The sequence below is a fragment of the Balearica regulorum genome, chromosome 11 (genome assembly GCF_011004875.1).
Source record: "Balearica regulorum gibbericeps isolate bBalReg1 chromosome 11, bBalReg1.pri, whole genome shotgun sequence".
NCBI lineage: Eukaryota > Metazoa > Chordata > Aves > Gruiformes > Gruidae > Balearica > Balearica regulorum.
Genome location: NC_046194.1, coordinates 10,391,335 through 10,406,592, shown reverse-complemented (window position 1 = coordinate 10,406,592; position 15,258 = coordinate 10,391,335). Strand labels below are relative to the sequence as shown.

Below are 15,258 nucleotides of genomic sequence, written 5' to 3'. Positions count from 1 at the left end.
TTCTGTCCCCACAGTAAATTGCTGATGACTTTCACAAGGTAGGATAGAGCATGTATACAGATACATATATTCCTTAGATGAAAAGAGTGTTGGAGAACATTATGTAAATGCATCTGAATTAGAACTATTCAAAATGCTTTAATTCTTTCATCCCTTCACTCTGCAAGGAACAAGCCAGCACCTAGCTGTAGGTGTGGGCTACTATGTGCAGTCCTGGGCAGTTGTGCTCCGGACTTGACGTGCTGTCTGCTCTGCCCGTGTGCAAAACAGCATGGATGCAGAGCTGTCCGCAGAGACCCTCCATGCAGGACTCCTGCTTCTGCTTCAGAAAGACCTGATGTCCTGAAATCCTGGACAAATAAGCTGTGCTAGGTGATGCTGAAGAAGAAAATGGATCCAAAATCTCACTTGTGTGCCATTAAGTCCACAACTGTAAAAAGTGCTGTGCCACCAGGATAGAAGAGAAATACCTTGGCAAGTGCAGTGATTCCCAAGGTTTATTAGTCTGCTTAGTGCTTAGGGGTAGCTGGAAGCTGTGCTCTAGTTACTGTTATAATTGAATCATTTATTAAAGTTTCCTTCCTTTCAGCAAGAGGGCTTGTAGCTGGGGTTCTGAATGCAGATTGTCTTGTCAATCTGATTACCATTTTAGTTACACCTTTTCTACTCTCATGTCTGTTATTCCAGTTTTTAGCCCTGTAGTCAAGATAGAGGGGTAGAAATCAGGCAGATGTATGCTGCAGCCCTTTCATTTGACTATGTAATTGCTGCCTTTAAGAATTCAAGCAAGACTGTCTCCGTGGTACTTCTCAGTTTCACACTGCTTGTAGATGAAATGCCTGGGCAGACAGAGCTTGCAGAAACTGCTGTCTGCTTGCACCGAGATAGTTGATAAGGACCCAGAAAGCCAGGAGTTTTTCTTCCATGTGTCCGTGATGCCATGGCAAAAGTGGCCATTTTTCTATCAATCAGGATTATTTTAATGTCTTTAAGAAACTTGCTTCTAAATCTTCATAGCTGCAATTCTTTTGCATTTTGATAATTTACCTCTCTAATGTTTGCTACTGTCTATCCTATGTCAGTGATTTCAAACTCTCCCCCTGAAACTGGCAGGCATGGAGTGACCAGCTGGAACAGAGCAGGGTAATGAGTGCCTTTTCTACACCTACAAATCATAATTAATGCTAGAAAAAAAACTTGACAAAAGAGTTATGCTGCATTCCTTGCGTCAGCTGTGGAGCACAACAAAGCTACAGTTGCTCCCAGTGGAGGGCGTTCATGCCCTGGAGCTGTGCTCCCAGGAGTGTTGTTACATGAGGTTTTCCCTTCCATCTGGGAGTAGTAACATCTCTTTTGAACAGCTTTAGACAGCGGGCTGAATGCATGCAGGACCTGCATCATCTCTCTGCCTCTTTGGAGCCCCATCCATCCAGGTAACAATCTCTTTTTTGGTCTCGTTCTTCTAGGGATATCTATGCCCATTCCGGTCATTGGTTTACAGGATGACTCCAGGGTGTTCGTAAATGGGACCTGTGTCCTCAATGATGAGAACTTTGTCCTCATTGGATCCTTCATGGCGTTCTTCATCCCTCTCATCATCATGGTGATCACATATTGCCTGACCGTCCAAGTTTTGCAGAGACAGGCAACAGTGTTCATGTGCGGAGAGGTGCCCAAGCAGAGAAGAAGCAGCGTAAACTGCCTCAAGAAGGAAAACAACACAGAGAATATTTCAATGCTTCACAATCACGAGGGAGCATCTCACTTGAACTCTCCTGTAAATAAGGAGGCAGTGCTTTTTCGGAAAGGAACTATGCAGTCCATCAACAACGAGAGAAGAGCCTCCAAGGTCCTAGGCATAGTCTTCTTTTTGTTCCTCATCATGTGGTGCCCATTTTTCATCACTAATGTCATGTCTGTCCTTTGCAAGGAAGCCTGCGATAAAGACCTCTTGAGTGAACTCCTTGATGTGTTTGTTTGGGTGGGGTATGTTTGCTCTGGGATTAATCCCCTCGTATACACACTCTTCAATAAAACGTACCGCAGGGCTTTTTCCAATTACATCCGTTGCCAATACAAGACCAGTAAAAAATCAGCGCTGCGGCAGAATCAGTGTCTGAATGTTGCTTCAACAGCTTTATATGGGAAAGATCTGACTTTAACTAGTTATCGAAATGGCAATGAACTGAATAGCATGGAACTAGATGAGGAGGGCCTTGAAATGCAACCCGGGACTTCAGAGCTCTCCATAAACAGCTGTAATGTTGTAAGTGAAAGAGTGAGCTGTGTGTAAAAGTGGCTTACACAGCCTTTTGCTACGGTGTATCTGTAGCCAAAATACATTGTGTAAAAATGTAAGTGTTGGTCAAAGGACAATGTAAATATTGCATTCTGAACAAAGTTGGTTGGTTTTTTTTAAAGAAAAAAAAGAGTTATCTTTCCAGTACCTAAAATCATATCTATTAATATACTGCAGTGAAGTTTAAGGTTCTATATTTACTGTTAATACTAGATCAGAACTATTAGTTGCTTTGCATATGTCATGGACAAAATGTTTGAATTCTTTTTCAGTGCATGAACAAAACTGCTGAATATTTATCTCAGGTGGCATTTGCTGGCGTCCAGAATGGCACATTAATAGTTATATATCAACTACATGCTATTAGACTTGGTCAGTATAACTTTCTTTTTCAAGTTGACAGTAAATATATACTTTAAATCCTCACCCCTATTTGTGCCGTGTAAAGACTGTACAGAAACCTGGCAGAGAGAAGTCATTAAAGCGTAGTGGTTGTGCAGGCACCTGGCCAGACATGTCCTGTTACAGGTAGTGGCTTGCTGCCATACTGGGGCAATCTTGCACTTCACAGGACCTCTGTTAAATTCTTACTCCCTCTCCAATCCTGCTGTTTTCTTTCCATTCCCCAGGAGGCTCCAGCTCCCCTCAGGAAGGTGGGCAATGCAGGTCTGGTGTGGTTGTGCGATCTTGGCTGGGATCACTTGCACACTTGGAGAAGAAGCATGAGAAACAGAGTGAACCCCAGTTATCTGCTTCAACCATTTTATAAATGGAGTGCCTCAGATTTATAAAAAGCCCTCCTTTGGTCTTATAGATAATCGTCAGCTATGGCATGGAGCAGGCTGTGCTCAGTGCGGATGGCGCTGCCTTCACACATTGCTTGGATGATCAGGGTCTTTGGTTGACCTGGATAAGAGTGCTCTGGCTTTGTACAAGCTCTTGTCTTCTTGGTCCTCACATCTATTCATTCCTTAGCTTGTTTAGAATTTGCTTTTATTTTTCTACATCCTGAGTCTTGCAGTGCTGGTGATAAAACACTGCTTGGGTGTAGAGCAGAAGCTGCTGTGCGTGTGGTGCTGGTTGGGGTCAGGCTGTGAGGTGCAGCATACACCTCCCTGGGGGATGGTCAGGAGAGAGGCATAAATGAAGGTCCTGCTCGTTGCTGCTGTCTCAGGAGGGAGTGGGCAGAGCTGGACAGAGTATGAGACTGAAATCTTTTGTGGTGATGTGGTTCAAAAGCAAATGATAACCAAGGACAGGAAGGAAGCAGACCTGGAGCTAGTCTACATGGAAGATTAATCTGGATTAACTTTTAAATTTGATTTATTCCATTTCACTCCCAAAGTAAATTATAGTATTATCATATTATCATATTAACATCACTTACATCTTAATGAAAGCATTAAGGGATTTAATGCAGTTTAAGTAATCTGCTTTTAATTCACACCATGTATAATTTGAATTAATTTTCCTCTGTGTTCCTGTGTAGACAAACACTCCAAGGCATTGTGTCTTTCTGGTACCGTGCCTCTGGGGTGATGCCTCTTACGCAATTTTCCTTGTGTAGAGCATTGTCTAATGCCCGATATCACCCATACAGTTTTTACATCTTCATTAACTAATATGGAAATGCTGCAGTGCCCATCTAACATGGATGCATTTAGCATTACTGACAGCCTCTGGCTATGTAAATCCTCTGAACAGAAAAGCTTACACTAGCCATGGATAAATTGCATTTTACTAACATAAACTGCTTGCTGTGTTCGTCCCACCAAAACTAACTTGTAGAAGAAATGGAAAATTCTGCTAGTGCTTTAGCGTAACATTGCACTGTTGCGTTGCTGTGTACAGCAACAACCTCACTGAGGCCACTACTGAAACATAACACACAGGTCACATCTGCTGCTGAGTTGCTCCCAGCTTGATGAATTGAAGTTGATGGTCCTCTCTTCTCCCTCATCCCCTCCTGGGAAAAATCTGTAGTACTTCCATGCAGGCATGTATCCCAGTGCAGAGCGTAGCTTACTGCTTGCAGAAGGCAGCAGAGATGCACCATATGCCAGCCTGCTGATACCACCACTGGCTTGAATGCTCAGGAATTCACTTCCTTCCCCAAAAAGGTATGGTAACCAGTAGGAAAAGGATTGGACAGAGACACAAACTTGTGCCTTCAGTGACTGTCCTTTGCTCTGAGTCAGATTTTACTATCTATCTCAAACAGTACAGAAAAATCAGAAAGATCACATCATTGCTTTTTAAGTTGTGGGGTTTTTTTTTTCCTTGGGTGAATTTATAGCACATTTTTTCCAAACATGTATATGTGTGTGTGTATATATATGTGAATTTACATATATATACACATATATATATTTAAAAGCCAACTACAGACTTTGAATGCATTTAGCAATAAGTTGAATTACAGTAGCTTCTAGCATATGTGTGAATAGGTCATGTGTGAATAGCTCATTTTCCACAGCATCCTTGAACTTACCACACCCAGGCATTGTTTTCACATAGGAGCCTTCATGTCTTACCCTTGCCGGTTCTGTTGTATGGGCAAAAAGGGAGCCTACTCTATTTGGATGTAAATAATGGGAACTGAACAGAGAATTTACAGAATTTTTATAAATGTTTTTAAAAATTCAGCACCAGAACTGTAAATATGTCAAGCATTGTGACTCAGCTGGACCCATACTGATGTATGTCACTTGTGTAGATAAGCAGACAAGGGGACTGCCTTACAGCGCCCGAGTTCTCTCCCGGCCAGCGGGTGATAACATTTTTGTGAATGGTTAAATACTGTCACTTACCCAACTTCCTTTGGGTCATTCACATCAGGGTTTTGTGATGCTGCTATTAATTTATTAAAGAAGGTTTGTTGGTTTAATCACTCTTAATTTTTTTTGTGGTATATCAGAAAATAAATAAATGAATGTGCCCTCTCTTTCTTTTATCTGTCCCCAATTAAAATCTTTCTTGGCTGAAAAATATGTCCTGACCAAAAAACAATACAACAACAAATAACGAGGATAAGGATGAGGATAACTTTCATTTCTCCTCCCACACTTGAAGTATGGCCCACAGTTACTTAATCACAGAAATTAGTCTCAGCAGATATCCCAACACTTCCAACCCCAAAAATTGTTAAATAGGAAAAGTGATAAACTGTTCCCCCTCTTCTCCTTGCTCCCTCCAGGAATAACTGTTAAAAATGACATTTTTTTAAAATAACCTCAATTTGAAGAATGGATTTAGTTCTCCGCAACTAACCAAAGTCAGGCTATCCCCACAGCAGCTTTGCTTCTCCTGAGCTGTAGTCATTAACCATGGTGGTGCCTCAAGAAGCCCTACCCTGGGCTGGGAGTACCTGCTGGAAGTTTTGTGTGAGTCCTCAAATCTTGGCTCAGGTACAGTTTTGTCTTATGAACAGTGTGTGTGGTGGTGTTTTGTTTTGAGTTTGAACTGAACAAGTGAAAATAGTTCCATGGAAATCATGCTGTAGGCTGAAACATGGTGGTTGCTTTGTTTCCCAAACCAGATGGGAGATGTGCAGGCAGGCTGTCTGCGAGACAGAGTGTGCACATAGAGGCTCCAACTCAGCCAACAGTCCACCGTTTGCATTGGGAAGTCTACTAGTGGGGTCAGCCCCTGAACTAGCACCTCCCCGAGCTGTAGGGGCTTGCAGCCTTCCCCACCAGAGGCCAGAAGCAAGGCTGGCCATATTTGCTCAGGTACAAAGCTTTGTGGCTGAGCAAGCTGGCTTTCAGACCTGAGATGGCTCATCTACTTCTGTTGCCCCACACAGCTGAGTCTGTGTGGGGCATCCATGGAGTCAGCCGTGGTGGCTTTGGTGACCTCTGAGGGCCTCAAAGGCTGTCCTTTGAGGACAAGGGCCTGCTTCTTCAGTCCTGTGCTCACTGAAGATAAGAGCAGCTACCCAGAGGCTGTGGCATCTGGGAGGTGACACAGTTCAGAGCCTCAAGGCATCCCACCTCAGCATAGCTCTGATGTTTTAATGACTTGTGAGTCAGCAATAGTTTTTATCTGAGTGGTAACTTAAATATACTAATGTTAGGTGATTTGTGAGTAGTCAGTGTGAACAGTGTGGTTAGTGCCTTTTTCTCTGTAGAGACATTCATGTCAACCATTAGTGCCTTTCTTCTGGACAGCCCTACAAAGAGGTTCATCGCTGGCATGGAGTGCAGCCAGTGCTCTTCCCTCCAAGTCAGCAGGCTGACTGCAATCATCTGATGTGCTAGACCACAAAGGCTGGATATGGAGACCCAAATTCAAAAGGAAAAACATATTTTAAAGAAAAAAAGCAAACTACAAGCAGCTCTTCAGAAATATTATTTAACTTTGAACTGATGAAGGGTATCTGATTTTCTTGAGACAAATCATGCTAATCTGACATTCCAAAAGCAGCATCCATCATGTGATAAAGATGCAGATGTCTCTTGGATGGGTTTCCTCCCTGGGTCACAAGTATCATTAGGATAGCTACATGCCAAGCCAAGAACTGCACGTGACTTTGGCTCCATTTCAGACTGGGGTGGAAAAAGCATCAGAAGCTTTTTCCTGGGCAAAAGTATACAAAGACCACCAAGACTTGAGCAGGTGCAGCAGAAAACCAGAGATGGACAGATGTATGCACACATCTGCACACATGAACACACACATCCCAGAGCTCCTAGAGAGCAACAGGAGATGTCATCATGCTTCAATCTTCCCTTGAAAAAATGGGAATAGCTGAACAGCTGGGGCAGAAACCTGTGATGGGGAGATCAAATGCAGCTGCAGGTGTCACCGTGAAATGTGGGCTGTTCTGGTGATGATGTAGTGGAGGGGGTGCATGTACCAAAAAATGCTTTTATTTTTTGTTTTTTAACTCTGAAGTTGTTATTGACTGTTCTGCCTTTCCCTCATTTTTCTTTAAGTCTCAGATCTTCTGCTTGTTTGCTTTTACCCACGTTGAAACTTGTGCTCTGAAGCTGTCAGAAGTTGACAAAATATCCATGTGATGTGTCATTCCCTCTCAGCTGTACAGGGATGCTGCAATCCCATAACAACATGGAGGTGGAGAGTCTTCAGGTGAGTGATTTTTAGATATATATGAGACAGCCAATCAATGCAGCAAGGCATACTTGCCGATTAAAGAACCACACCAGAAGGTCTTTAATGAACAGTCAAGTGCATGAGCTACACAGTGGAAAATTTTGCTTAAAACTGTCTTAGATCATGGGTTCTGCTGACAGCAGGAAGGCGTGTTGGTACATGGGGAGGGAGCCTGGCAGCACAGGGCGTCCTGAGCTGTGCGCTGCCTCCAGGAGGGTGCTGCTTTTATGACCTGGCACAGTGTGCCCTGACACACCGCCCAGCAGGATTGACTCCACTCTGTGCTGAGCAGTCTAACTGCAGAAAAGGTTGCAAAAGCCTGGCCTCCTGGGCCACAACTTCAAAGATTTGGTGAGGGGCTTAGCAAGTTGATAAGTGTCTAGCAGTGACACAACTCCAATAAATCTGATTGCTCTGGGGTGGTGAAAGCAAGAGAATTATACAGACTGCTCACAGCAGCCAATGGGTAAAAAATTATTGTGGAAAATTGAGACTGTGAAGCAACGCTTGTTACTTATTACATCTTTCATGAGTGTTGCCTTATGTTCTGCTTCCCTAAAAAACAGAGGATCTCTTAGCATATAAATACAATTTCCCCAGCAGTTTCCTGGGACAACAGCTGCTGCTTTGTCACTCCAGTGACACTCATTTCGTTGTTAGGTGACTTGAAAAATGAATCATGCATCACACAGGGGCATGTTCAATCCACTGTTCTGAACTTTCCTGTGCTTGAATTGTAATTAGTTCAACAAATTGGATAAATTAATGTTTAATTAAAATACAGCCTAATTATCCAACATATGTTTTTACTAGGATCTAATTGTGGCATTTTGAGTTATTTAAATTGCTGATACACTAAAAATGATCTGTAGGCTGGTGCCTGTTAGACCACTGCCTGGTTGCATTTGTTAAAATTAGAGCAGTTTTACATTTGTGTGTGCTGCTGGTGTCTCTTCCTGCAGAAGAACAGGTGCATGCTGGTGATGGATGCTCATCAAAGTTACTCAAGATTTTAATCAGGATCCTTTTCCTGACTGAAGGCTAGAACAGCTCTTCTGGGACTTTTGTGGGAGGAAGACTTCAGTGCCCCTCCTGTGGACCCCACACTTCCCAAAGATCATGATAGTGCTCAAAGCAACAGGTAAGTGCATATGCCAGAGAACTCAGCTGTGTGAGGGTTCCTCCCCTATAGGCACCAATAGTTCATGTCCCAAAATGTCTTCAGAAAGGATCCACAGGTCACGGTGACTCACCTGTGAAGCCCTGGTGTTGTTTAGCCCTCTCAGCTAAGTACTCCCCCTTCTTTTGCAGCATAGCCACAAGGCTGGCACCCAGGTGGGCTAACCCTCAAACGAGCATTTGGTTTGTCTTGCACCTTTCCTAGGTGTTGCTGAACAGAAAAATGCCCGCATCCTCTCCCAGGCTCTCCTATGACAGCATTTAGCAAAGTGATGGGATGTGGATGTGTTACTGACTCTATGCAACAAAGCAGGTGATGCAGGAAACCATGGTGAGCAACAGTGGTTTTCCTTAGCCAGATCTTCACTCCTTGAGGGTAAATGAATGTGATTGATTGCCTGTTGCACTGTAGTTAGTTGACACCTCTGCTTTAAAAAATAGATGGGACTGTGTGTTGATCCTGACCAGCAGCCCTGGTGATAGGCATAGTGGGGGGGACACAAGTCCAGGTAGGGGCATAGAGAGTCCTTTTAATAAGAAAAGAGTAGAAAGCTTGGCTTTTCCTCCTGGCAGCCAAAGATGGGTGAAGACGATTCTCTATCAGGACATCAGTGAGTGCTTGTTCTGACTAAGGAGTGAGAGGAGCTATTTAGGCTAGAGGAAAACATTGGCATACAAAAAGGGCCAGAAATAAACTAGAAATTAGAAGCAGGTTTCTAACAAGTGGAGTATTCCAGGTCTGGAACAGCACTTTCTGGTGAGGCAGCAGTAACAGCAACCAAAAAGCTTATTGAGGGCTCAGCTCTTGCATTCACGCAGGAATTTATGCTACAGGGATACAGTGGGAGGGCCCAGCTCAGCCCTTACGTCCGCAGCCTGGCAGAGCTCAGGCACCAAGCCAGCCATCTGCACAGCAGCACCTCTGACCTCCCCAGTGATGTGTCCTGTAGCGTGGGAGGAACAAACATCTTGAAGCAAGAACACTATTTTTGTGCTACAGTCCTTCCAAGTCCTAGCAAAGCCCTGAAAAATGCCACAATTTTGGAGGAAGGCAGGAAAGGCCATGCCAAATCAGTACATTTCCCACAAGTAGGACAACATGAAGTCAAGGGATCATGAATTGAATGAATTATGTTTCATTTGCATTCTCAGAAGCATCCAGAATCAACCAGCTTGACTCGCCCAAGCCTGACTGCACACAGTCACGTAAGATTTATTTACCCACAACAGCATTTTCGTGGACGTTGAGTATTACTGGAGCCAGTCTCAGTCTGCTCTGGAAAGCCACAGTGTTGAGGTAATGTCCTGTTGGGCTGCCATTAGCTGATGTAGTTGAGAAAACGCTGGTGAGCAGCTTTAAGGGCTGGGAGCCTGCTATGTGCTTGCACTGTCTGATTTTTTTAATGCTTTTCTTTGTCGCTGCATTTCCAACTGTGCAGCCAGGAACTTCATGCTTTTACTTCAGTAAAATGAATTGTGTTGTTGGTCTTTTAAGCTCTCTGTTGTTAAAAGTGGACTCAGCTAAACCTGGCAGGCAGCAAGGTTATTGTTTTCTCAGTGTGAGTGTTTCTAAATAAATTGGCAGCATGGGCACAAACTTCTGGGCAGCTACCAGCCAAGGCCAATTTGAGAGTCCCAAAGGCTGGGACATATTTCCAGTTCAACAATTAGGAGCTGGAACATCGTAAGATAAAAGGCAAGGACTATCCTCTCCTGGCCTTTATGCATCAGATGGGGACCTCTCGGTGGCACAGTGGCTCTCCCAGGCTCCCTGGGCAGCCCAGGCTCTGCAGTCAGACCCTGTGAGGGTGTAAAGGATGTTCGGGTACCTAGAGGCAGGATGGGAAGCTGCATCTGTTGTCTCTGGTTTCTTCTCCTGTGCAAACTTTCTGTAGCCATTCCGTGGAGAAAGCTGTATGCTTTGTAAACAACTGGATGGTTTAACACACACTTTGCATCTGTTTGCTGTTACTGAAGTTGCACTTGTATGTTATGGCCACACAGGGAGGGACACATGGGGAGGGGAGTTTGACGTGTCCAAGGGCAGCTGGGAGGCTGCAATCCTTGTGCACATCAGGTTTTGCACAAGCAGAATAGCAGAAAAGGCTTGCTGTGGACTGCCGCAGCAGTCAGCACACAGGTGGATTGACAGCAGATCTGAAGCAGGACGGAGCTGGGGGATGGTTGGACACTGAAAATGGCACACGTTCACATGGGGCACTTGGCATCTTTGATTTATCTGTTGTACATGCCAGTGCAACCTTTCTTTCCTAATGTGGGCAGATAAATAGCTCATCAGTACTCTGAGCCTGACCCTGTGCCTGGGTGGTGAGGAACTGATGGGTTTACAGATTTTAGCCTTGAAGTATAGAGCTTCCTTTCCCAAGAACATCATGTTTCTGTTTGCTATGCATGTTTTCTCAACCACTGCATGAATTCCAATGAAGAACATCCTGCACCCTTCATTCGTTTTTAAATCATAAAGATAACTTCTATTAAAGGAAGGTGTTTTGTAAAAAAAGCCCTGATATTTATTACTTTTTTTTTTCTTAAATTAAAACGATTCCTATGAGTCCCTGGTGCTTTGGTGAGGTGGGACATCCAAGCAAACCAAAGGTGTGGCATGCCTTTACCACCTCCATTCACAGCTTCCCAGGCAAGGAAAGAAAAAACATAGTTTGCAGGTGATCACTGATGACCATGACTCAAATCCCCCCACTGCAGCTGCAGGAGGTTGGGGTAACTTTTCACACCTTCCAGCAAAGGCAGGGCAATGCAGCCCAATTCAGTATCTCAGAGAAGGCAGAGGTGCTGCGTGGGCTCTCCTTGCTGTCAGACATGAGTGCGTGCATCATTGGGGACCACAGCAGGGCTGCCACCATGCCTGTCAAACCCCTGGGCTTAAGCATGTGCCTGCACTCAACTCCCCATGGAGTGAGACCTGCTTCAACACTGAGGTTGTTTCCTGGGCAGAGCCATCAGAAAAGGAAATGTCAAGGCCATGTTTAGGATTTTTAAATTAGTTTTCTTTTCTCTTCTTTTTTTTAAATGTGGCTGGTGGCATAACACAATGAAATAGTGTTTTATTTCCTGAGCAGAGCAGTCCCATGGCAAGTCTGGGCGGGGATCTGGCACAGGAGGCAGGCAGCCCAGAATGGCAGGGAGGCGAGCATTCATTTTTGGTGCAAACCTTGTGGTAGCCATCATTTCTCAGCTGGTTGTTTTATCCCTCTGTATTCTGGGAGAAAGATCTTGACATGGACGGTGTGCAGAGCCGTTTCAGCTGTTCAGACAGCTCAGCCACAATATGTTGCCTCAAACTGTTTTGTTAAGCACATGTATCAGCTGTATTTGTTTGCCTTGAAGCTATGAGAACCACGGACCCTCCTGAGAAAATTCAGCTTCTACACAGACATGAAGAGCTTGACAGTGCTCTCAAATGTACCCTGCCACATGAGGCAGTGAGCTGCACATCTGCTGTGGCCCATGAAGCTCTTGATTTTAGATTATATCATTAGTTACTGTACTCCCAAAGCCTTGACTGGAGTGGCTCAGGGATGGGTGCTGAGACCTGTGGTGGCTCTGGGATGGGTGCTGAGACCCATGGTGGCTCAGGGATGTAAGAGCCGATGCCGGAGTGAGGCAGGGACATACAGCAGGGCGCAGTCCCCACTCGGCCGAGCCTTCAGTTTGAGCCAGTGGGGTATGTCTGTGGGTGCTCAGTTGCACAAGCATGGGAAGGAGGGCAGGGGGCTGGTTTTGGCTGCACATGCCATGGAAGATGCAGCTCCGGTCTGTGCAGCAGCGCTGGGCCATGGTCACGATGCCACGAGGCACGAGGGGTGATGTTACCTAGCAATCAGCCCGGTGCTGAATGATGGAGCGAAGGTGCGATACTTCTCCACTGAGCAGTACAAAAAGAACAAAACTCATCTATGTTACAATGAGCAAGCCATTGTCCCCTCTAATTTTCTTGCACTAAATACTGAATTTTGGCGGAAGCATGCTGCACCTGCTTGCTTCCTCCTCTGCGTCCAAGCACAGATGCTGACACCCAGTGGCCATGGAGTTTCTAGCACCTGTAAGAGAGAAACTTCAGCAGAGATGCCTCAGCCGGTGAGATAGAACTTCTACCTTTTCATTTCCTCAAGTGCAAGAGGAGTAAAGAGGTCCTGAGAGATGCCAGCCTTGCTTTATGTCTTTCAGCTATTGGCAGGTTATAGTGGTTGAAACACTTCAAAATCTTGTCTTCAGAGGCCAGTCAGAAAAATGAAAAAATATGAGGATGGATAATGAGGAAACAGAAAGTAAACTGGTTTTCAAATTATTGCCTTGTTGGCAGTTTGAAAATAGACCTCAGTGAGAGGAGGGAGATTTTGTGAGTGCAGAGACTCTGGTGACCTTGGCATTTGCCTTCCCTGTTTTGCTACTTCCCAAAAGCAGTTGGAATACTGCAGACGCAAATTGATTTTGTATTATCCTGCAGCATGCACAGGAACATGCTTTCATATGTTTGACAAGTATTGACATTCTCTGGGGAAAAGAAACTGTAGGAAGAGTTGCCTTTTATTCTTCAGCAAATTACTCTAAGACTTAATCAATCAAAGACAGAAAAAAGACCCTGAACTCAAGGGTATGTAAAGGAGTTCTCTTTATACGTTTGGCAAAGACATTCATCACCAGACATATGGGGCTAAGATGGTAAAACCACTGGGGAACCCAGACATGAGCTGGGAACAATAAGAGCAGGGTATGCCAAAGGAGGGATTTTGAAAGCGTTTTACTGAAAATATTAATTATGGACTACAGCAAATTAATTAAACCACTGTAATGCAAATACTGTGTGAAAGCAATACGTAATTAGTGTAATTCTGTAAACGTGGCGGGGGGGAAACATACTACTGAAATTCTAGCAAGGTTCAGGGTGTTAGGAAGGACAAGCAGCTGGCCACCTATTAGGATTAAATTTTGCACATGCTGCAGATGTGATGCTGTGAAAAAGCGGGGGGGGGGAAGGGGGCTGCGTGTCTTGCTGCTGCTGCAGCAAGGACCCTCCACAGGGGTGAGTTTGGTGAGTGGGGAGCCCCGCTCTGGGGCCAAGCCCAGCTTTCCTTACCTAAACACTCCTGTAAAGCCGCAGCAGTCAGATATAAGTAGATGCACTTAATTTATCACTCTGTTACTAGGCAGGTTTCTAGGCAGGCTTCAGCCTAACTTTTATATTTTTTGGTTACTAAAATAGCTCCGATGTTTTTGGGGTGAGTTCTAGCTGTGGAAGTACAACAAATGTTCCTTTGCCACCTCTTACCTACACCCATTCTCTTAAATCTTCTTCCCTTCTTACCTCTTTTTTGACAAAATTAGAGTATAAACTTTAACCCAGCTTAAACCCATCCAGCAGGTCAGGATTGCCGCACCATTTGGCCCACTCCAATGTGCGGCATTCCTGAGTGGTGAAGTGGGTGAGATCACATCAGGTGTACCCAAGGCAGCAGGGTGGGCTCCATCTGCCTGCCTTGCTTTTTCCCTGGGGGAAGTTCACAATGCACTCGTGTATTTAGTGGACGTCTAAACAGTTTAAGAGGCTGGCAGAACATCAGAGGCGTACCAGGAGTTATTTCCGGTAATGGCAAATCTCAATGGGACTCTTTTCAATAGTTTTATCCAGTGCTTTTTCTGGTTTTAACCATTATTATTAATGCAATAACTGTTGCCCTGGTGACAGTTCTGAAAACCGATAACCCAAATGCTACCCAGTTCTGGATGTGCCAAAGTCCTCTAGCTCCTGAAAGTATCTGAAAACCCTAGAATGAGCTTAGCTGAGTATCTCTGCTATCCTGGTCTTGCAGATCATGAGATCCAGGCTTGGTCCCACCAGAGATTGGCCTGGCCTGATGGCCCATCGCTCTGCAAGGAGGCACACAAAGCCCAGGCGCCAGAGCAAGTCAGAGCAAAATAGTTGTGATGTGCTGGCCAGGGGCAGGTGTGGGGCAGGGCTGTGCCCCTTGTTGCTGCAAAAATTCTGCTGGAGACTAGAGAGGGAAGGAAAGGGACTCTGCAGCTGGTGGGAGGGCACCAAGCAAAGAGCTGCTCTCTCTCATTGAACAGAGGAGGAAATACTGTCCTGAGCCTCCTGAATCTGGCTTGTTGCATGAACCCTGCATTCCCTTGAATTGCTCTGATGATCCTGTTTTGGAGATGTCTGCAGGCCAGGTCTCCCTGAGCTGGGGCTGGGGGCTGCTTCGGGGTCAAGTGAGCTTTATTCTTGCTTCCTTCCCTCTCTTGTGGTTCCTTTCACCTTCTCTGTTTTATCAGTCGGTGCCTTGCGAGTCCAGCTCCATTCTCCATTTCTGATGTGCTGTGTTCATCAAGGTAAAACACAGTATTTCAATGCCCATTGCATGATCCTGGGTAATTTTAAACGTAAAGCCATTCCATGCTGGTTGGCCAGAAGCCCCAGGAGACAGTAGAGGCAGACGTTGTGTCTCATCAAAATAACACCAGCCAGGAAATTTCACTTCTGCTCCAGTCTGTGCATAGACCATTCTGGTGCTTTCCTCCTTTGGCTGCTCCCAAATAACATCGGGGTTTTGCCCATTTAGCAGTGGAAGCAGTTGATAGTGATTGAATAATTTTGCAGTTGGATGTATAAGACAGCACTTGCT

At 44.9% G+C, this 15,258-nt stretch overlaps 1 protein-coding gene and 1 long non-coding RNA gene across 14 annotated transcripts in view; both read left to right on the top strand.

The window, feature by feature from the left end:
• Positions 1-5,186, top strand: part of HTR2C (5-hydroxytryptamine receptor 2C) — a 215,900-nt gene extending 210,714 nt beyond the window's left edge. For all 13 annotated transcript variants that reach the window (XM_075763239.1, XM_075763246.1, XM_075763243.1 and 10 more), the window contains one exon: positions 1,467-5,186. In XM_075763239.1, the coding sequence (XP_075619354.1) occupies positions 1,467-2,293 (827 nt within the window). In that variant the 3' untranslated portion in view covers positions 2,294-5,186. The remainder of the gene's footprint in view (positions 1-1,466) is intronic.
• Positions 5,187-9,193: 4,007 nt separating this feature from the next.
• The window catches only part of LOC142603347 (uncharacterized), a 54,817-nt gene continuing 48,752 nt past the window's right edge, over positions 9,194-15,258 (top strand). The window contains exon 1 of the long non-coding RNA XR_012837267.1: positions 9,194-9,799. This is a non-coding gene — a long non-coding RNA (uncharacterized LOC142603347). The remainder of the gene's footprint in view (positions 9,800-15,258) is intronic.